The sequence below is a fragment of the Lampetra fluviatilis genome, chromosome 8, assembly GCF_964198595.1.
Source record: "Lampetra fluviatilis chromosome 8, kcLamFluv1.1, whole genome shotgun sequence".
NCBI lineage: Eukaryota > Metazoa > Chordata > Hyperoartia > Petromyzontiformes > Petromyzontidae > Lampetra > Lampetra fluviatilis.
Genome location: NC_136282.1, coordinates 11,629,041 through 11,652,344, shown reverse-complemented (window position 1 = coordinate 11,652,344; position 23,304 = coordinate 11,629,041). Strand labels below are relative to the sequence as shown.

Genomic DNA, 23,304 nt, shown 5'->3' with positions numbered 1-23,304 from the left:
ACAGCAGTCCACGACGTTTTGTTAACCAGAGCGGTCTTGTTGTGTAACCCCTCAACGCCTTGACGTTGTGCAACCCGCGTCGCCCTCGTCAACATTAATCACTGTGTTGCATGCTCGCCTGAGAGATAGAGAGACACACACACACACATACGGTCGCTTCATTCAGGTGGGACAAAGAATCTCATGAAAACGTGACGGACGGCGCTACGTGTCACCGCGCACGCGTGTTGTCGTGAGCAAACGCGTGCGTGCGATGCGCGCTAATTAATGGCAGTGGCGAGGCGTAAGGGGTTAGTGTGTTTTGGGAAGGTGTGCTGCTGCTGGCTGCTTGCTGCTGCTGCTGATGCTGCTGCTGCGCGAATCTTGTTTGTGAAGGCGCTGCTTGCAGAGGGGACTTCCCGTCACCGGTCATACCCGATCTGTGTGCTAATTGAAGTGCGCAGCGAGTGGGACAGTCAACCCCAGATCGGATTGGTACCAGGCTTGCCGATCAAAACGCAGCGTTCGTACCACCAGTCAAATTCAAAATGTGGCACGCAAGTGCGCGTTTGTCGATTTGACATCGTGCGCAGCATTAATTAATATTTACCGGTAAGCCCCGCTACGTGTTCATCGCCGAGGCAATGGGTCGCGTTGAGCAGACACGGTGTGAGCTTACGAGACCGCGCTACGATTATTCTCAGCAAATGCAGAACGCGGCTCTGGCCGGTGGTCAAGTGGCTGCGATTGGATTTCACTTGGGAGGGCCGGACGAGTTTCTGTGGCGATGCTCCCTGCCACTCTGTTGTCGTTTTCGTTGTGTGTGGTGCGCGCGCGTGTGTGTGTGTGGGTGTTCTCGCTCGCAGGCAAGTTCTCCCGGCGCGGGAGCTCAGACACCGCCGAGATTGAGAGCCTGCACACGAGGCACGCTCAGTCCCAGCATGCTCTGCTCCATTCCCAGCATGTCGTGCACTCGCACTCGCAGCATGCTTTGCTGAGTGACATCCCCGACCACTCCAACAGCCACGGGGACAACAGCCTGAAGGAAGGTCTGTGCCATTTTAACAACACCTCCCCCCCCCCCCCACCACTACCACCACCTCCCCCTCGTGAAAGTGGGACTCGGCGATTAACGCAGAGATGGCAGTAAGAGAGGGCTCTAGATTTGAAGCTTTCGTGACTGCAAGGATTAATACTCTTAGTTCTTTCGGTAAAGTCACGTAGGTAAAAAATTAAATTATAATTAATCATCTTGATGCGGCAAATCTGGCTGTGACGGTCCCACCTGATGACGGAGACTTGTGTTGCCTCCGAAACGTCGTGATTTTTATTATTTTAATTTTTATTAATTTTAATTAAATGTTTTACCTACTTGGTGACTTTACCGAAAGAACTAAGAGTAGTAAGAGAGGGCCCTTTATTTCTCGTAATGGCTCAAGAAAATGGCCAGTGTTTGCCGTTGAGTTTTTTTGCATTTGCCCTGTATAGCTCTCCGATGTGTTTTTTTTATGGGAGGGAGGGGGGGGGGGGTGGTTGTGCACCGCATGTTATTCGGCATGATTTCCGACGTTTCGCTCCACGTGCTGGGAGCCAAAGAAAGGTCCCTGGAGGTGTAGCAAAAAAAAAGTTGAACAACACGCGGGATGACCCAAAAACGCTTCGTTAGAGCTGTACTGCCAAATGCGTTTGTCCAAATGTGCCTCCATCGCATTTAGCGCAATCAACCGATGCTTCTCCAAAGTCAGCAGGGAATGCTGACCCTGCCCGTAATTTGGGGTACATTGTCGGACTCAGCTGTGCACAGACCGTGGCATGATGTTCACGTCTCATGAGCGGATAATAAGTCTGTATTTAGGTCCTTATTTGGAAGCGTGAGAAAGTGCTGATTATGGCTGCAGCTGCTGAAAGAAAATGTGACTGCGCGAGCATCTTCCTCTGACTTGGAGCCACATTGATAGTCTGAAAGCAGTTAAGGCGGTGTGAAAATTAGCCCAGCACACGATTTGTCCGTGGCGCTCGAAGCTAAATCCTGGAAAGGCTCACTTTAAATGTGTCATCATGAAATGCACAGCTGCCATAGGGAATAAAGGGCCCAGTGAAATGACCGTGTCGTTATACAGTACATCACCGTTTTATGCCCCTATAAGTAAATGAACAAACCAAACCTGTCTCTCGCGTAGTCGTTGAGTGCCTGTGTCGGGGTTGGGCCACTGGAAATATGAACATCATTTAGGAGCAGGACAAGGTGCTTTTGAAGAGACATTGGGCAGAGATTTTGAGGAGACTTTGAAAAATATGAGCCCTTGCCTATTTGGCATGACCTGGAAGCAACCATAATAACTGTCAGAGGCCGGTAGATTTGCACGCTGTATTTACGACGCCATAAAACTTGGGTCCCGTTATGGGGGGGGGGGGGGGAAATCTGAACTCTGTAGAGTCTGTTCCCATAAAAGTAAGTCCGTGTGAAATATGGCACCAGGTGTCACTTTCTTCAGTGCTTGTAACGAAATTTCACAGGCATCCTCAAAGACGGACTTTCTTGCAATGCAATTGAGCAATTGCACGGATATCGACTCTCCGGCTTGTATGCCAAACCGTTGCATTGCAGCCTTCTAATGTTTACAGAGATGAATTAAACTTTTTTTTTAGGCGTATTCGCGAATTTATCGGCCACACTCGTGGACGTTTTATTTCATTTGCACTAAACGAGTGCGGAGTAAGAATGCTCGGCTATTCAATGAGCAATGTCTCTTTAAAACCAGTGTCTCTTTGAGCACCTTGCTGTGCGTTGTTTGTGTGCGGTGCACAGTGGCTGTGCAATCCACTGAACTTTGACGGCACAAGACTGTCGCGATGTTATCAAACGGGGGTCGCCAGGAAATGCGTAAAAACTTGGCCCGCAACTCTTTGAGTGTGGCCACGTTTTTGCTGCATTGCGCGCAGTGTAACGAAGCGCAGACGAGTTCAGTGGATTTCACTGGTAGCGTCACAAACTCCGCGTGCTGTCGTCTTCATTCCGTGCAAATGCCCCGAGAAACAGATCTACGAGCTGCGTTCCGTTGTTGCTTCGTTCACCCTGTTTAGATTGTCTCCGCGCGCCACCTACGGTGAAGGTTTGCAGGAGGAGTGGTGACATTAACACCCAGAACGCGTCTTTGTGAGCATTACAGCCGTCGTTTGTTTTCAGGCAGAGGTGGGAGGACCTTTCATTGTCGGGCGTGAGCTGTGCTGTCTCGTGTATCAGCAGCAACAGCACGGACGTTTGATTTACGTGTGTTTGTAAACTGTTGTAAGAGTGTTACATTTCTGTACGTCTTCTTGGTTCTTTCGGTAAAGTCACGTAGAAGGAAAATAATAAAATAATAAAAATAGAACATAATCAAATAATTCTCACGACGTTTCGGCCACAACGCAATCAGGTGGAGAACATGTCTGTCGAGAAGGCAGAGTCTGAATAGTTTCAGACTCTGCTTGCGTTGTGGCCGAAACGTCGTGAGAATTATTTTATTAAGTTTTATTTTTATTATTTTATTATTTTAGTTCTACGTGACTTTACCGAAAGAACCAAGAAGATGAATCCCTGCAGTCACGAAAGCTTTAAATCGAAATTTCTGTACGTGTTAATGGTGGAGAGTAAATGTTTGCGTTATCCGTATACTCTATATCAACTAACAAATTGGTTTAATGGAGTAAATTTTTTATAACTTGATTCATAACCTTATTTACATCTCGAATAGGTTTTCAGAAATACAATGAAACAGCTCACATAACCTGTTTTATTTTCCCAAGAAAATGTTGGTTTTATAAGCTTAAGAAACGAACACGGACAAACTGTCATGTGTGCTAAATTTAAGGTAATATGCAAGGCAATAAATAAATTAAACAAGATCGGATTTTCTTTCAAAGTTCGTATACTATAGAATCTATACATAAAAAACCACAACGTGAGCTATTTGTGTTTTCTTTGTATTGCTGTCAACCCTGAGCTGCAGTTACTTCACATTACAGCAAACACAACATTCACCGAATACAACAAATTATAACAACCGGTCGATAAACACCGAACAAAAAGGTTGGGTTACTTCTATCCGTATCTTCATTGCTGTCAAGTCTCTTGGCGAACGTTTTTCACCGAGAGACTGACAACATCAAAAAAGAGAGAATCCACAAGGGTGCAATCCGCCGCAACGAAATAACACCAAACATATTCTTAGGTTTTTTCGGTAAAGTCACGTAGGTAAAAAATAAAAATAAAAATTAATAAAAGTAAAATAAAATAAAAATAAAATCAAAATCACGACGTTTCGGAGGCAACACAAGCTTCCGTCTTCAGGTGGAACCGTCACAGCACGCTTGCTGTATCAAGTAAATGAGAAATTCCAAGAGATACTAGAGAGAGATACTACCCAGTATATATACTGGTTGAGGGGTTGTATCTCTTGGAATTCCTCATTTACTTGATACAGCAAGCGTGCTGTGACGGTTCCACCTGAAGACGGAAGCTTGTGTTGCCTCCGAAACGTCGTGATTTTGATTTTATTTTTATTTTACTTTTTTTTTCTTTTAATTTAAAATTTTTACCTACGTGACTTTACCGAAAAAAACCTAAGAATATGAATCCTTGCAGTCACGAAAGCTTCAAATCTAGAATTAACACCAAACACCCAGCGGAGGCATCCCGTGCTCTGCTGTTGCCCTACAGTCAAGTCTCAGATCTCCACCATCAGCGTGGCGACGTTCAACACCACGCTCGCCTCCTTCAACGTGGGCTACTCCGACTTCTTCGCCGAGCACATGCGCAAGTTGTGTAGCCAGACGGCAATCCCCGAGATGCCGCGTGAGCCGCTCGCATGCGCCAACCTCCCGCGCAGCCTCACCGACTCGTGCCTCACCTACTCCGGCGTCGAGGACCCCGTGGAGCCCACGGAGGATGCCAGCTCGTACATTTGCCGCGACGGCACCCTCGACTACCAGGTGACGTGCAGCTCGCCCGCGTGCCGGTGCGTGCGTGTGTGCCGGTGATTCAGAGGTGCTCGCTAACAGCACTCGCCGCCGACGGGCTTGTCAAGGCTACAAAACGGGCGCTCATTTTTTTTTATTTTCTTTGTGCGTCCGTACAAGGCTGCAGCGCTTGCCCCAACAGTCCGCTCAAGGCCACGCGGGGGATCTTTGTATCGTCTTTGGTGTGCGTGCGCGTCAACGATTCAAATGTGCAGCAACCATTCGCACTGCTGGGGAGAGTTCTGTTTGCGAGCACCTATTAAGGCCGGCACGGTGCACGAGGGGCTGGTGTGGGCAGCACCACGCCCGACTGTTTTCAACTCTCAAACAGCCGTGGCTCGCTCCGGTTCAGGTAGTGGGTGTTTTAATTGACAGAAACAAAGGAGCAGTAGAGAGTACAATAGGGTATCTGCATTATCCCATAAAAATGCAAAATTCCACTTGATATGCAAATTATTTTGTCAAGGCGCCCTTCCCCCCCTCCATTCCAGCTTAAATAGTCGCTCCAAGCCTGGAGTGTGTCATTCAGACTCTGTCTACTCGACAGACCTGCTCTCCACCTGAGGATGGCTGCTTGCGTTGTGGCTGAAACGTCGTGAGAATAATTTTATTATGTTTTATTTTTATTATTTCCATTCTACGTGACTTTACCAAAAGAACCAAGAAGATGAATCCCTGCAGTCACGAAAACTTTAAATCGAAATACAATAGGGTAGTGGAGGTACTCTTCCGTGCTTCAATGGGTGCTGCTGGGTTGTCTCCAGACCTGTTTAATTTTTACGGCTGTTGGCTGCATTGATTTTTTTCTGGCTGGAAAAACCTGAAGCGGAGCTCGCTGCGTGCCTGACCTGGATCCACACTGCATGTAAACTAAAACTGAACTTTATTTTGTCCAGCTAAGGCCCACTGAGCTATATCACTCTTTATCAGAAGCAACCTGGCCACACATGATAGCTCAACGAAGTGGCTTATCACGTGGACATGTACAGCAGTCAATTGCTCTAAACGCACCTTCATTCTAAATGTGGAGGGAAAAACCGGAGGACCCGGAGAAAAATTCACGCGGCCACAGGGAGAACATGCAAACTCCAAATATACAGCAGGCGTCAGGGTCAGGAATGATCGGACGACCCGCTGCATACCAGGCAGGAGGTCGCTGCGCCCCAAGCATCGGACAGAGATTATCTCATTCCTGTCCCACGTCAGCTCAGACTACAACCCTTCCCGATAACTCATATAATACTAAATCTCAAGCGGACGTTTTCAACCATGTTTTTTGCTTGCTGTTTACTATTCCAACAAGGGCATTGCCCCGCGGCACCTCTCCATCGCGTGCAATGCGCCGCCCTCTCTCACAACCCCCCAATTTTGATGCCAAGCCCTCGGCCGGGGGGGGGGGGGCCTTCGTCTCGCGCACACAACGCACGGGGGGGGGGCTGGGGCGAGTGGCCGTTCCATCCGCCGCGACCTTTCGCGTGAAATCCCCAGCGGCTGCGTCACGCGACGCGACTCCGCCTGAACACGACAGGAGCAAAAGTGACCCCGAGGGCACTCCGCCGCCTGCCCGGCCCGCACTCTCGCCAGCTCCACGGGGACGCTGCTCGGTTCTGCGACCGCTGTCAAGCGCGGCATCTTTCCCCTTGGCCGGTTGCGTGGCGGCTACCCGCCCGGTGGTTGTCCCAGTGGGATTCTGGCTGCGTTCGCGCTAATTGATTCGTCTGGTGCGTTCGCCATTCGTTTCGCCGCGAGTTCAAATGTCAACATCGTCAGTCGTTTTATGTCCGCTACCTGGATGAAATCCCATCTTCACGCCGTCAGCATTCCCTCGTGGTTGGTGGTGCGATATCACAATCCGTCCGTGCATGCGGGCTGATCTCATTTGCTCCATCTCCCCATCGGTCGTGCTCTAGTGTGCTCCTTGGGCTTTCATCCCATCACCATAATTGGTCACCATCCCTTCTAGCGATGTGCCCCTGCCGAAGACAACTTACCTTTCTCAACAGTCAATAATGCGATGTCTCTGACTTGCACGGCACTCAGTTTGACTGCGAGTTCAACAAGCCGCGACTGATGAGGTGTATCGTAATACAAGGGGAGGAGTGGTTGGGAAGTGGTTAGCACACTCCACTGTGAACCTGGAAATCTGATTCGCAGCCATGGCTAACATCGGTGATGAGTGACATCTGCAGAAGTTCTGAGCACCCTCCTCCCTCCCCCCGCGATCCCCCAATGGACCAACCTGTACTGCTCAATATCGTGAAGTATGGTAAAAAAAACCCGCATGGCCAAAGGGTGTGGGGGAGCCTTCATCCACTAGTGGATTAAAGAAAGGGCTCCAAAGTAATATTATGATTTTGATGCAGTGTCGGTAGAAAGCAAAAGGAGGGAGGGAACACACCCTAGCATGCGTCTCCGTGCAGATGGAGCATTACAATTACCCCGTGTTTAGGAGCTTAGAAGAATCGTTATGATTATGAGTGAATGACGATGCATTAGAGAGGCCTTCATCAAGCAGTAGATTCGTTACAGCTGCTGCTGCCACTGATGATGATGACGACGATGTACCATTAACGACCCCCCATCGTGTTGGTTCACGGAGACGTTTCCTCGATTTGATAATTGTTTTGTTACCCTTCTATCTGGCAACAAAACTGACACCTTTTTTACAAGGAGTCATGTTTGCATAGACCACAATACCTGCAGTCATAATGCAAACAAAAAACATAACTCTGATAATGTGCACTGTCCTTGATGTTGATTGGTCCACACCCGAGACAGCTTTCCTTAGAGCCTAGTCTCAGATGGGTTGGACCAGATGACGCCAAAAGGCGCACAACTCAAAGACAATGCACCATCAGAGTATGAGAGCTCGGGGTAAGCAAAAAAAAGGTGTCAGTTTTGTTGCCAGATAGAAGGGTAAAAAACCAATTATATTTTTTACTGGCAAATGAGGTTCCAATGGTGTAAATATCAGAGTTATGTTTTTTGTTTGCATAATGACTGCAGGCATTGCGTCTACGCAAACATGACTCCTTGTAAAAAAAAGGTGTCAGTTTTGTTGCCAGATAGAAGGGTAAAACATTTTTTATCATATTTTTTACTGGCAAATGAGGTTCCAATGGTGTTTCCTCGATTGTGAGTGGAGCTCGGCGCGACCGTCGGTGGGACGCCGGCTCCATCGCTGGGGAGGAGGGGGGGGGGTTCTGCCACAAACCTTGGCCACGGTGAGCGAGGCAACGGAGCCGCCGCTCCCCGCGGGTCTTGCGCCCAGCCGATGTGCACGGCTAAAATGAAACAGGCGTGCAAACTTCTATATCACGCGGCGTTCCAGCCTGGTTATATTCTAATCTTGGATTAAATTCAAAGCGTCTTCCACGTTGTCAAAGGGCGTTGCTGAGCTGCGGTGCATACGGCAGAGAGGTGTTGGTGCCCAGATTATCGCACAGCAAAAGCATTTTACACGGTGCTCCAAGGGTGAGAGCTTTTGTTGATTTTATTGAGAAGAAGGGAAGATTTTTTGATGTTCGGCTGACTGGCCTTCTTTATCCTTAACGTGTTATTTTCATGAGTAAATCCAACAGAGTGACAACTTGATAATTTGTGTATTCATACTGATGGTTCCATACCGATGGATACACAATTTAGTGTATTATGTGTTGGACCTTTGTATTATCACAGTTTTGTGCATTTCAGCATTACATGACAGACAAACAAACATTGAATTGTTGCTGTGGAAGATAATGCAAATTGTTCATAGTTTTATTATCCAGTGGGATGAAACACTTACATGTAACAGCCATTTGTTGATATATTGCTGGGATGAGGCGCTGCCCAAAAAAAAATTGTTGTTGATTGCGCAGGATGTTTGGCCATACAAATTCAATACATCTACGCACAACATTTCCATTTCAATCAGAGTGCTTGATGCTGAACTCTTGTGTTCAAACTGCCGTTCACTGTGCGGTTTACACAACGGTGACCTATCTGCGTGACGTTTTCCCGATGTCCCTTTTGCATTTCCCGACTTGGGCCATGCTGTCCCTCCCTGATGCTGAGACGGCGCTGGTTCATGCCTTTATTTAAATGTTGGATTGTTGCAATGCCTTACTTTCTGGCACTTCTCAAAGCGTTCTAAATAGCCTACAATATATTGAAAACACGGCCGCCCAGGTTGGAACCCTGTAATAAATTGTGTGACCATATCGCTCCTATTCTTTCCTCCCTGTACTGCCTCGCTGTAAAGTACAGAATCGACTTTAAGATTATTCTTATCACGTTTAAGGCCTTGGATGTGCTGGCTCCTAAACATCTCACCGATCTGCTTAAGTTGTATATTACACTGTGAAAACGCACGTATATCTGCTGATTCTGCTCTGCTACCCATCACTCCAAAGAGCAGACTTTGCTCTCTGGGAGACAGAGCTCTTCGCAGGGAAACTCCGCGATTGTGGAATTCCTTTCGTCAGTTCATTAGGGAATCTGCCGTCTGTGACACCTTTTAAATCTTGTCTTAAAGCTCACATATTTTACAGGCTTTTCTCCTTAACTTTAGCCTTTGTGTAAAGCACTTTTGATGCCTGTGTGCAAATTCAGAATGAAAAACGTTATTTGAACTGGAGGAATCCGAGAAGCTACTAAACTCTTTTTTCACACACGTCCAGTCGAATTGCACTCTATAAAATCGAGTTTATTATTATTGTGGCCACGTGAGTTTTCTCCAGATGCTCCGGCTCAGTGTTTCTCCCCGCAGCCAAACCCGGGACTGGGCCATCGGGCAGCAGTCCATGGGGGAAATTGCAAATGTGATCAGAGTACATTTATTTTATTTCTAATTACAGTATTTTGTTACCGCTAATGTGTACGCTTCATTGTTTATTTACGCTCTCAGTTGGCATTGAGTCTCATATTCGGCCAGCAGCCCCAACGATTTTTCCTCACCGGCCCATTTGTCTTTTATGACCAGCCCACATGAGATCGCACGGCAAAATCACGCTCATACGTCACATCGCCGTTTATTGCACATCCCATTTAAAACTCCAATTTTTTTTTTCTTAGCCCGAATTTGGGCCGGTGTGTTTACAAACGCCTGGGCCGATTTTCAGTCCCAGTCCGTCACTGCCCCCCCCCCCCCCCCCACAGGTGATAGCGCGGGCGCTGTCCGTGGTGCTGGGCGGGGACATCAGCTCGCGCGTGTGCGACACGGCGCTGCACATCATACACGTGCTGCTCCAGCTGGGGCTGGTGGCCGCCACGGACGAACGCGGCAGCGCCCAGCGAGACGACGGCCACCCGCAGGAGCAGACGGGCGACAGGGCCCCGCGCACGAGGGGCGGCAAGGACGGCGTCTCCGGAGGAGGGGGCGGCGGAGGAAGCGGAGGAGAGAGCTCGCCAGTCCAGGGGGAGAAGGTGGGAGGGGGCGGGGGGGCATACGCACTCCCGTTGCTTTGTTGTGGGCTGTCGATTACTCTTGATGACGTGTCGTTGTTTGTGTACATGTTAGTACGAGAGTCAAGCCAACATTTGTTTCACGTTTTAGTGTTTGTGTGGGCTCGGTTTTGTAATTTGTGCTTTGTTCAATCCGGGGGTAAATCTGCCCGAAGCGTGCTGCAGGGAATTTGATATTGAGCTTTGATTTAACGTAGATTTTTTTTGCGATATTTTCGATTACTCGTGTGACACTGTTGTATTTGTTTACGTTCCGATTACTTTGTTTTGATCATTTTTGCTTTTTTGTCATTTCGGTGACCCGGGTCACTGGAGCAAATGAGACTCATCCTGGTCTCGTGATTTCTCACCTCGTTGAACGAAATAAACTTCAACAACGTCGGAAATACTTTCCTATCACGCAACGTGACGCGCCGTATTTTGAATCGGAAGGCAAATTTCAGACATCGCTTTAAAGTTTCGTGTTTTCATTTGCAGCGATACACTTGCAAGGTTGGGCTACGCTACACGGGAGGGAGGGGGGTAATCTGTGTGTTTGTGCGCAGGAGGCTGGGCCCGCGGAGAGCATGCACAAGCTGGCGCTCATCATGCTGATCCGCGTCATCAAGTCCCTGGGCTGCGCGTACGGCTGCGGCGAGGGCCACCGCGGCCTCTCCGGCGACCGCCTGCGCTCCCTGGTGCCCGCCGCTCGCCCATCGCTCGTTCGCTCGCTCGTCACTTAAACTATACACTAATTTTTTTTAACTATAAGCTATTTTAAATCCTTTATATTAAGTTCACTTGCTTGCTTGCTTGCGCGCTTACGACCGTGCAAATCTTTCGGTAGTTTTTTAACCCACTTCCCGTGATCCAATCGAGCTGACATTTTGCACACAGACTCGTTGTGCGTGACAATTAATTTTCGTGAAAAAAATTCAAAATTTTTACACTTTTTAGGATTTTTTTTTTTATATTTAATTATCAATTGCTTAATGGTGGCAGGCAATCATCTGACCCATAGGTGGCAGCCATCTCAAGCCAGAGGACGAGAGGACTCTAGCCGCCACGCATATAAAGGATTTATAGTGAAAAACTTTGTTTTTACGGGTTCTTTTTTTATATTTTACTAGGTAAGGCTGAGCTATGTAGCTCTTTGTTTTTAGAAGCGACTTGGCCACAAATGATAGCTCAACGAAGTGGCTTACCGTGTGGACATTTTCGGTAGCCAAATACTCTTTAAAGGCGTGCTTCTAAATGTGGAGGGAAAAACTGGAGGACCCGGAGAAAAATCCACGCGACCACGGGGAAAACATGCAAACTCCACATATACAGCAGGCGTCAGGGTTGGGATCGAACCCACGATCTCCTTTTAAAAATCTCCATCAATCTATCACAATAATCCCAATCCGTTGTCGTGTCATAGATGATGATATTGCGGCATCCCCTAGTCACGACACGTGGTCTCACATACCCCGATCGATGGCGTCGCAAGTGATGCACTTAAATTTGCGACGTTTCGCCCTCTCGGAGAGCAGTTGTTTCTAGCGGTGTTTTAAACAGTAGTCTGGTTCGATATCGTGTACCAGACAGGATGAAAATCGTTGATAAGATGTAAAAACATTCTAGTTTCACGACTCTTAATTGTATTTGTTTCATTGTGCATTCTTAATCATGTGCAATTGTCTGTTGTTAGAGGGATAAGTCAAGAAATATCCAAGCCTGTGCTCTTTCGGTTTTCCGCGTGAAAGAGTGGCGCTGTACCCTTGGCCCAATCCTGTCCGGCCTGGCTCACAAGCTCAACAGATGACAAATACGCGACTCCTCCAACACGAGACTCCCCCTCCCACCCGGTGCTGTGTGCGCGACGCAGGCGCACGACTGCCTCAGCCAGCTCTACCACCTGGACAAGGCGCAGTTCCGTCGGACACTCCGCGAGTACGTGGGCTCCGACAGCCTCAACAACGTCGTCGATTTCCTGCACGCGCTGCTGGGGTTCTGCATGGAGCCGCCCTCCGACAGTGAGGATTCCAATTTCTATTTAAAGCTTTCATGACTGCAGGGATTCATCTTCTTGGTTCTTTCGGTAAAGTCACGTAGAAGGGAAATAATAAAATAATAAAAATAAAACATAATAAAATAATTCTCACGACGTTTCGGCCACAACGCAAGCAGCCGTCCACAGGTGTAGAACAGGTCTGTCGGAAAGACAGCGTCTGTTTCAGACACGTTGTGGCCGAAACGTTGTGAGAATTATTTTATAATGTTTAATTTTTATTATTTTATTATTTCCCTTCTACGTGACTTTACCGAAAGAACCAAGAAGAAAAAAAAGTGAGGATTCCCTTTTTCTCTTGGAGACGAACCCCCGCCGACGTTGGATGTGCTCCGCATGCGGGAAACGCGTGGATCGGGAGGGGGCGTGCTGGATGGTGTTCAGCCCCATCCTTTTAAATTCTTCTCGAGTTGAAAAATGTTGGTATAATATTTACATAGGAGGTGAGAGCTATAGCAGAATTTCACGGTAGGCAAAAGCGGATCATATCGTTACTCGTTACATCCAGTGTTTAACGTTTGTTCAACGTTTGTTTAACATTGACTGTGGTCGTATGTCCACTGAATTTTTAAAATAAGGTCACACTGCAGGGCTGAATGTAGCTTTACCCACTGCCCCCAGCAGTTATTCTTCATGCCAGAGTTCCTTGTTGATTGACAACCCAGCGGCACTTCTACAATGCTGCTCCATCACAAATTGCAGAGAGTGGTCCCATCCTGAACGGCCGATGGAAATCCAAATGATTTTGAATACCGGTGAGTGAACCGTGTTCAACTGTGTTTGCCTCTCAGAACAGAATGCATCCCCTTTTGGCAACGTTACAAAGCAGATGTCTGGGGAATATTTTGCGTGAGTTAACACTTTAATTGCGGGTTGAAACTCCGAGTGCTGTTTCTGTAAATGAGTAGGTATGGTGAATATTCATCCCCAGGGCCGGACATTTTTTTTGTAGGCCCCTGGGCTACAAGTACAATGAGGCCCCCAGGAATATTTTCAAAAGGAAAACAAAGTTAAAGAAAAATTAAATGTATTTTTACAAGGCTAACAACAATACAAATTCGGCAATCACGAATTAAATAACTTTTCACTTCATCTCTGGAGGCCTTCCAGCTGACGGAGGCCCCTGGGCTGTAGCCCCTAAATACCGGCCCTGTTCATCCCTCATGCCCCCCTTCCCTTCCCACCCCCAGTGATCTGATGAACGATCGTTATTTGGGGATCACGATTCAAGAACCAATGCCCTTTGTGTCGTCCGTCTCGTTTGCTCCGTATCATTCATTGTAGTGACCTAAAGGTAATTTCCTCGAGGCCTAAATAACAATTCTCACGCGCAACATTCGACGTGCCTATTGGCAAGCACGAGAAACCACGTCTCTTACAAATGTTTTTACGGTTAATTGTCGGGCGCCTTGTGGTAAGCAACACACGCCATTACCAGCGCAGCCCCCCCCCCCTCTCCCACCTCTTACCGCCCGTCAAATACTCACCGTTACTAAAATCAGCCTTTGCGCACACAGGCAAAGCCGGCTTCGGGAATGACTTCTCGATGAACGACAGCCGGTGCTCGGCGAGCAGCATCGAGTCCGTCATCATCGGCTGCACCTTCAAGGCTCTCATCACGCGCTGCGCCTCCGCCACACACGAGCTGCACAGCTCCGACAACCTGGTGAGCCCCGAGAGGCAGGCAGGGAGGCAGGGAGGGGGGAGGGAGGGAGGGGGAGGGAGGGAGTGGGAGGGAGGAGAGAGGGGAGGGAGGGAGGGGGAGGGAGGGAGGGGAGGCAGGGAGGGAGGGAGGGGGAGGGAGTTGTGGCAGAGAGTCGAGAGAGGGTTGAGGACATTCGCTCGGTAAATTTTGAGCTTCCCGCGCGGCGACTTTGCGGATGGCGGCAACGCCAGGAATCTCCCCGGTGCAAACCGAGCCGGTGAATGCATGCCCGCGATTGGTGGGTCGAACGTGGCTGGCATTGGGCCCTGGTGCAAGGATTTAAATGGGGTCCCAAATATCAGCCTTCACCCCCCCCCACCCCGACCGCTGTCGTAGGCTGGTGTATGAGTCCCAATTCAGTTGCACAGCCGACACACTCAATAGCTACGTCACTGTACAAGTCTAAGGGTCTCTATGTAAGTGTAGTATACAGGTCTCTGTATAAGTTTGTGGGTCTCCATGTAAGTGTAATGACGACTTGACGCACTTCTCTGGAGATGGCACTTTATTGAAGACACGTTCACTTGACATCAGGCAAGAGACCCCCACTGCAATAGCCCCGAGTCTCCCGCGCATCTCCCCCTTATATACCCACCGAGGCCACGCCCCCCTTCTCGAACCTTCTCGCTGACTCTGGACGCTCGCTCCACCGGCAGACTCCACCGTCCTCTTCCGTCACCTGACCGCGCTCCCTTCTCGGTCATTCCCGTAGCCACCAGTCCCTTCACACTCACAACTGACTCCCCTGTCATTACCTCCTGTGGCCACTAGTCCGTTCGCACTGCAGGCTGACTCCGCTGTCATTACCTCCCGTGGCCACTAGTCCGTTCGCACTGCAGGCTGACTCCCCTGTCATTACCTCCCGTGGCCACTAGTCCGTTCGCACTGCAGGCTGACTCCCCTGTCATTACCTCCCGTGGCCACTAGTCCATTTGCACTGCAGGCTGACTCCCCTGTCATTACCTCCCGTGGCCACTAGTCCACGCACACCGCATGTAGGCTCTATTGTCATTACATAAGTCCATTGGTATCTGTGTAAGTACGGGTCTCTGAGCAAGCCCCATTAGCATGGCGTGATTGGAATCGGCCCTGACTGCTTCTCTCCCTTCTTCGCAGTCCGGTGTCGTGGTTTCCTTAGGCCGGTGTTTTTTCGGTGTGCGGTTGCACCGCCTGCACACGCGATAGCTATGCCACTGGAGCTCTGCCTCGACATGTGGTTATCTTTGTGAAATGTATTCTTCTCGTCCTCGGTTACTGCGCACGCATCCATTGCAAGGAATGTATTTTCATGTTGGGTGGACGTATTGCGAGCACGAGAACAGAGTTTAGTAATTTGAGTCGATATGTCCTTACACTGCTATTACACAGCACTTAACGCAGCAGAGAGAACATCTGATGCCGGACGAATGCCTCGCAATATCCCGGGATGATTGTGGTGACACACGGGTCGGCTGTCTACCTTTCCACGTGCTTCGATAATTGTGAGCTGAAATGTAATTTGAATAGACGTGTAACCTGGCTCGTGTTATCAGGGATATACATGTGATTAATTGCGTGCAGATTATAAATGTGCTGTTTGATTAGCTGGTGGTGTAATTTGAATTCGCTGTCAATATTTGCGTTTCCAAGCATTTTTTTTCCTTCTGAGCAGGGCTGTTTAAATAGCGCTCGCAGCAGCAGTCTCGTTTATATCCGCTCGCGTATAAATGATATTGAAAACAAACTCATTACATTTACAGCCCTTGTATCAATCCACTGCTGGATGAGGACCTCTTCCCCATGCCGTGCGGATCTTTGAGGTTGTTTAACCATATTTGGGTTGGTGAATGCGAGGCGCATAGAAGTGTGGGGGGGGGGATGAGCGTTGAAGTACAGTACAACAACGGAATTTTCAGCACTCGGCTCTGCTGAGCATCACAAAGCAGAGGCCCACAGCTGCCTATGACAACCTGGCATGCACGGTGGTCACCCATCATCCAAGCAATGTCCATACTCGAGACTTCTTTTTTTACGTTTCCAAGATCTGACGAGATAAGGCAAAGCAGAAACAATGAAATTAAAATCTTTCGAAGATAAAGTACACAAAAAATACCACTTATGTCTATGAATTGTAAGCGAATTAATCATCTTATTTATTAAACCAGACACATTACAAAGCGCTCCATTTCCCTTACATGTCCCTGTGTGAATAACGGTACGCAAGCTTGGTTTAATATCGTCTGTGTGTTTCTTAATGTCTTCTCTAAATTCTTCTAAATGCCACGTTGAAGTACAACAAATACATTTTTACATCAAAATGTATTCCTTGTTTATACACATTATTGTAAAGAAAATATTTGAAGTTTCCAGTTCAAGCTAATCGAGAGCAGAACTCCATGCCGCGTCTCAACATGCTCGATGGAAATGTTTTCGTCGGTCAGACTTTGTGACTATTGGTTTTCCAGATCGACATTATTGAGCAATGTTTAGTTGCAACGAGCAAACTCGTGTGTACACACCTTGCCAGTAAGACATGTTTCATAACTGGCAATCAATATTGGCTCGCCTTTGCTTGCTTTGCTTGATGATCCCACGCATCTGATTTGTGCGTTGAATGGTGAAGTTCATTTATGAAAGATAAAATAAAAAAAAAGTGGTTAAACAAACACGTTCATGCCATTGGCATTACCACCTGCTCTAATTTCACGTGTGAGTTGTTAATCAAATGAGATTCGTGAATAAATGATTCTTGACTTTCAGCTTTCGTGACTGCAGGAGTTTATATTCTTGGCGCCTTTCGGTAAAGTCACGTAAAATGTTTCTGTTCTACGTGACGTTTACCGAATGATCCAAAGAATACGAAAACATGATTGTTTGGACGTGTATGTTCAGCTGTTTTATTTTGTTCAGCGGCGACCTGTATTGTGCTGTCATGGTCGTATTTTTAAATCCTTTATATTAAGTTCGCTTGCTTGCTTGCTTGCGTGCTTGCTTGCTTGCTTACGACCGTGCAAATCTTTCGGTCGTTTTTTACCCCACTTCCCGTGATCCAATCGAGCTGACATTTTGCACACAGACTCGTTGTGCGTGACAATTAATTTTCGTGAAATTTTTTTTCCAAAATTTTACACATTTTAGGGAAAAATAAATAAATATTTAATTACCAATTGCTTAATGGTGGCAGACAATCATCTGACCCATAGGTGGGAGCCATCTCAAGCCAGAGGACGAGAGGACTCTAGCCGTCACGCATATAAAGGATTTAGAGTGAAAAACTTTGTTTTTACGGGTTAATTTCTTCTCATCTGCTTCACCTGTCGTTGTGAATGCACGCTTAATCGCGACACATGCTAATATGGAAGGTGCACTTGGCACACACGCGGGCTGGTTGTTTGTGCCCTGTCATGTCCACGAGATGTAGCTGGTACAGGTGCGGCGTTGCAGTCTCTCGTCGCTAACCTCTCACCGCACTCTTGTACGGCACATCTGCTTGTAGCATGTCGATCAATTGCCGATGCATTTCCGTACGTCCGATTGTTTGCATCTGTTTGCATTACCGTGTTTAAATTAGTTTAAGTTTAAGCAACACAAATGCGACTTGTTGTTGTGTGTTTCACACAGATTGTTCACATAGATTGTTGTTGGTTACTTGTCTTCATCATTCATTGAATGTGGTTTCCAGGTTGCTTTTTGCACTAAATATGACAACATTATACCTTTGGGATTCAAAAATGTTATCTGTTGTGCGATGAACACTGCTTTCTGTAGCATTGCAGGTGGGAAAGTGCTACATTCTTCTCCGTAGACCAGAGGTCACGTGAGCAGATCTCAGAAGTACTTCTGTTGAAGGGTGGCACTGCTCTTGTGAGGGATCCAAAATGTGATTTTTCATCTCTCGCGATGCGACACCAACAGCGCAACGAGGATAACATTGGAAGAGAAAAAAATGATTTCCGTAAAAAACTTAAAATCAATGTAATCAACATTTTGCGTGCGTGCGTGCACGGCAGGGCCTTTACTGCGACATCAGGCAGCTGGTTCAGTTCATCAAGGAGTCGCACGGTAACGTGTTCCGTCGGGTGGCGCTGAGCGCTCTTCTCGACAGCGCGGAGAAAGTGAACCCCAGCAAGAAGACGGAGCACAACGCCAAGAACGTCAACACCAAGGGGTACACATCACGTGAATCACCCGCGGTGTCGCCGGCGCATTGGCGAGCAGGTCTGCGGTTGCGACCCAGGCGTTGTTTTTTTTTTATTTCGTTCGCCTTGGAAACACCAATCACTTGTAACAATTTTAGGTTGGAATCATGGCCGGATTAAGATTTTGTAGGCTCCTGAACTATAGGTACCGTGAGGCCCCCAGGTAATATTTTCAAAAAGAAAACAAAGTTAAAGAAAAATAAATTGTATTTTTACACGGCTAACAACATATAAAATTCAGCATTCGCAAACGAAACTACTTTTCACTTCATCTCTGGAGGCGTTCCAGCTGGCGTAGGACCCTGGGCTTGCAAGCCCCTAAAGCCCCCCGTGCATTAATCCGTCCCTGGTTGGAATGTGTCGAAATGCATCAGCATCTCACTGATTATGCACAAGGTACAATTCATAGACACTGACAGCACTCACAAGGAATATACACGTAAATACAACAATCGATTTAAAGCTTTCGTGACTGCAGGGATTCATCTTCTTGGTTCTTTCGGTAAAGTCACGTAGAAGGGAAATAATAAAATAATAATAAAATAATAATAAAAATAAAACATAATAAAACAATTCTCACGACGTTTCGGCCACAACTCAAGCAGCCGTCATCAGGTGAAGAACAGGTCTGTCGAAAAGACAGCGTCTTATGTTTAATGTTTTATTATTATTTTATTATTTCCCTTCTACGTGACTTCACCGAAAGAACCAAGAAGATACAACAATCGAGTTGTGCGGATTGAGAGAGTGGCAGTGGCACTCTGTGCACAAGCCATCGTGAACGCAGGACAACAAGCGCCAATTTGTGCAGCATGCATTCATTTTTTGTTCACGAACCCAACTCGACATTTACAATTTTCGTTGTTGTAAAAATGCGAAATTATCGGCTCCGGCGCTCATAATGTACTCGCATCGTCCAAACGTTGGCCATGCTGGGAAGTAAGGTTCAACACTGATAATTGTTTTTTTACCCTTTTATCTGGCAACAAAACTGACACCTTTTTTTTACAAGGAGTCATGTTTGCATTGACCACAATACCTGCGGTCGGAATGCAAACAAAAAACACAACTCTGATAATGTATGCACTGTCCTTGAAATTGATTGGTCTACACCCGAGACAGATTTTCTTAGAGCCTCGTCTCACATGGTGGTGGACCAGATGACGCCAAAAGGCGCACAACTCAAAGACAATGCACCATCAGAGTATGAGAGCTCGGGGTAAGCATTTACACCATTGGAACCTCCTTTGCCAGGAGCAAAATATGATAATTGTATATATTTTGCTCCTGGCAAAGCAGGTTCGAAAGGTTCAACACTGTTTAAAATTCGTTCTGTTTTTTTTCAGCGCTGGCGGCAGCGGGCAGGAGAGGGGACAGCCCGGAGCATCGCAGGACGACAGTAGGAACTGCGGATCAGGCCGACAGCCACCGTCTCCCGAGCAGTGAGTGTGCCACCGTCACAGACTACTGCAGTGGCCTTACCCACTTTTACATCCTTTATATTAAGTTAACTTGCTTGCTTGCTTGCGTGCTTACGACCGTGCAAATATTTCGGTCGTTTTTTAACCCACTTCCCGTGATCCAATCGACCTGATATTTTGCACCCAGACTCGTTGTGCGTGACAATTAATTTTCGTGAAAATTTTTTCCCAAAATTGTACACTTTTTAGGAAAAAAATATTATATTTAATTACCAATTGCTTAATGGTGGCATGCAATCATCTGACCCATAGGTGGCAGCCATCTCAAGCCAGAGGACGAGAGGACTCTAGCCGCCACGCATATAAAGGATTTATAGTGAAAAACTTTGTTTTTACGGGTTAATTTTTTCTTCCTGATGACGATCGCTTATGTCGTGATCGAAACGTCGTAGTTTTTTGTTTATTTTATATTTACTATTTTTATCAATTTGTACCTATCCACGTGACTTTACCGAAAGACCCAACGAATATAAAAAAAAATGATTTAGTTTAAATAGTTTAGATTGAAATACTTTTCACCCTTAGGGACGTTATGCTACGATCGCCTCGCCTCTCAATCCATTTCGATCGGTGTGCCCCCCAATTTGCCGCCCCAAGTAATAACATTTTGTCACTCGTGCCGTTCCCCCCTCACCCCACCGTAATCGCTCCGTTCCCGTCGACGGCCGCGTCGTGTGCCGGCAGCGAGGAGCAGCTGCAGGGCGGCCTCTTCGGTCGCAAGGAGTTCTGGCGCAAGATGTTCAAGTCCCAGAGCGCGCACAGCGATAGCAGCAGCCAGTCGGAGCAGGACACGTCCGAGTGCACGACGGCGCACTCGGGCACCACCACCGATCGACGCTCGCGCACGCGCACGCACCGCGTCACACTCCGCAAGAAGCTCAAGCTGCCGCTCGGTGAGTAACCCCGCTGATGATGATGGTGATGACGATGGTGTCTCAGCCGATGGTGTTTATGATGTTGCTGATGATGATGATTATGATCACGACCGTGTCTCAGCCGATGGTGTTTATGATGCTGCTGATGATGATGATGATGATCACGGCCGTGTCTCAGCTGATGGTGTCTATGATGTTGCTGCTGATGATGATGATCACGATGGTGTCTCAGCCGTTTGTGTTTATGATGCTGCTGCTGCTGATGATGATTATGATCACGACCGTGTCTCAGCTGATGGTGTTTATGATGTTGCTGCTGATGATGATGATGATGACCACGACCTTGTCTCAGCTGATGGTGTTTATGATGCTGCTGATGATGATGATCACGACCGTGTCTCAGCTGATGGTATTTATGATGTTGCTGCTGCTGATGATGATGATCACGACCGTGTCTCAGCTGATGGTGTTTATGATGTTGCTGCTGCTGATGATGATGATCACGACCGTGTCTCAGCTGATGGTATTTATGATGCTGATGATGGTGACAATGAGGGTAGCATTTGTGTTGCTTATGGTTCTGCTGATCATTCTGGTGATGATCATCATCATGTCTGTGCTTACGTTGATTAAACTCCTAAAAATGTTGAAGTTGGTTTCTAATGATAATTATGAAACCGATGAAGATGTTTTTTTTTATAATGTTGATGATGTTGCTACTTCTGCCGCTGGTCATGATGATGACAATCATCATCATGGTGTCTATTGCTGTTGCTTATGCTGCTTATGCCAGAAGTGGCAAACTAAACGAGCAGAAATTAATTTCACAAAAGTGAGAAACTACGTCAACATTCAGGATCACATTAGACGAATTGCCACTGTACAGATACATACAGGAGATGCATCCATTGTTTTTTTGTTAAATACCCAATCACATACCATAGGAAATGCAACAAAAAAAATGTGGTTAGTTATTTATTAGAAATGTGGCACGATAGTAATGGGCACTCCTCGATTATTTATTTTTTGTAGCCATGGAGTAATTTGTATTTGTTTATAATATCCCTGTTTGCCATTAGTTTAAACTCTACATTTATATACACGGGCGGTCAATATCGCTCGTAGGTGGCCCTGGGCAGCTCTTGAGTAATTTAGGCTTGTGAGCCACACGGCTCAGTGTACACTACACGTGGTGCCGCTTGGCAGGCATTTCATAAGGAATGTTTTGCCATCGATATAGATCGCCTCATGTCTTCATTTTGCACGGCGTTAAATAATGAATGCGCATTTTACACAGTGCATACATTTTTCAGATGTGCGTAGATTTCCTGACATCAAATCAACTTAATGGGCATTCATGCAACTTTACCAATGAATAATACATTTTCATTGCATATGTGCTTCGCTACCGTGTTGTTTTTCACGTAGGTAGGGTACATTTTTTTGTGTCTAGAGTACATTGCTTTGATTGATTTATTATGAAGTGTTGGGAATTCATGTATACTTAATTGACCACTCCGAGGCACCTTTATTCACATTAAGTTTGCTACATATATGTATTTTAAAGCGAGATATTTTGCAATCTCCTTCATGTGTATGGTTCTATCTCTTGGGATGATGTCTGCTTGAGGGGAGGCCTTCATCCAGCAGTGGATTGGTCATGGACGGGTCGGCTACCATAGCAATGAGGACAATCTCTGTAGCACAAGCAGCTGTCATCGAACACAATCAGAGAGGAATTGGGGGGGAGGGTCGCAAAAATATATTATAATCGGGTTCTCAAAACGAAGGTAACACTATTCCGGCTGCAGCGAGGAGGCATACAACACACACACAGACAGACAAAGATCCCCCGTATAGCTTTACACAGACTATTGGGGCAAGTGATGTTATCGAGCACCTATGAAGGCCGGAACGGTACACGGGGTGGGTGTGTGGCCAGCACCATGCCCGCCCGCCTTTGTCTCCCCAGTGGCAATGTTTACACACTGCACCAAGTACTCATTTGAGGCTGAGTCGACCTAGCGGAGGCCCAGCGAGCGGGTCAGATATTTGTCACTGGTGTTGGCCGTGAGCGGGAATGGAACCCGGGTGGCCGGGTTCGTAGTCCCAGCGCGCTAACCACTGCGCCACCGCTGCACGCGAGGAGGCAGCTCACGCAAATGCCCTGGTTCTCACTGCAGGAAACTGGCTCAAGAGAGGCTCTCTGTCAGGAACTGCTGACCCCAGGGAAGACCTTTTGGACGTGGCCTCCATAGACCGTCTCTCTTTCATCCGACAGAACTCCAAGGTACGGGGGGGGGGGGGACCCCTTTGGTTGTGTTCCCTTCGTTTGACTCGGGGGTTCGCTAGCTCAGCCGCTCGCTCGTTCGCGCGCGACAGCCGGCCGTAATTTAAAAAAAAACCCATTTATGAAACGTCACGTGTGGCTGGAGCCAGACTGCACGGATGAAAAGTCGATCTGCTCCCTGTTTAGTATTCTGAATCTGACATGGAAATGCCCGAAGCTATGAGAGCTCAACTGAGGCAACGCCGTAAAGAACCGATACCAAAGTTTACACTTTCTGAAATGAAACAAATTATTGGGTGATTCATTGTGCACAAGCAC

General features: G+C 47.3%; 1 protein-coding gene across 10 annotated transcripts in view; it reads left to right on the top strand.

Annotated features, from left to right (window-relative positions):
• UNC80 (unc-80 subunit of NALCN channel complex) overlaps window positions 1-23,304 on the top strand; it is a 122,307-nt gene that overhangs the window by 19,652 nt on the left and 79,351 nt on the right. For 7 of the 10 annotated variants that reach the window (XM_078859126.1, XM_078859130.1, XM_078859131.1 and 4 more), the window contains exons 11-20: window positions 846-1,028; window positions 4,682-4,953; window positions 10,120-10,386; window positions 10,971-11,102; window positions 12,275-12,422; window positions 13,960-14,123; window positions 18,152-18,309; window positions 19,687-19,782; window positions 20,506-20,714; window positions 22,880-22,986. In XM_078859126.1, coding sequence (XP_078715252.1) covers window positions 846-1,028; window positions 4,682-4,953; window positions 10,120-10,386; window positions 10,971-11,102; window positions 12,275-12,422; window positions 13,960-14,123; window positions 18,152-18,309; window positions 19,687-19,782; window positions 20,506-20,714; window positions 22,880-22,986 — 1,736 coding nt within the window. The remainder of the gene's footprint in view (window positions 1-845; window positions 1,029-4,681; window positions 4,954-10,119; window positions 10,387-10,970; window positions 11,103-12,274; window positions 12,423-13,959; window positions 14,124-18,151; window positions 18,310-19,686; window positions 19,783-20,505; window positions 20,715-22,879; window positions 22,987-23,304) is intronic. The other 3 variants (XM_078859132.1, XM_078859128.1, XM_078859127.1) reach the window with 1 other exon arrangement.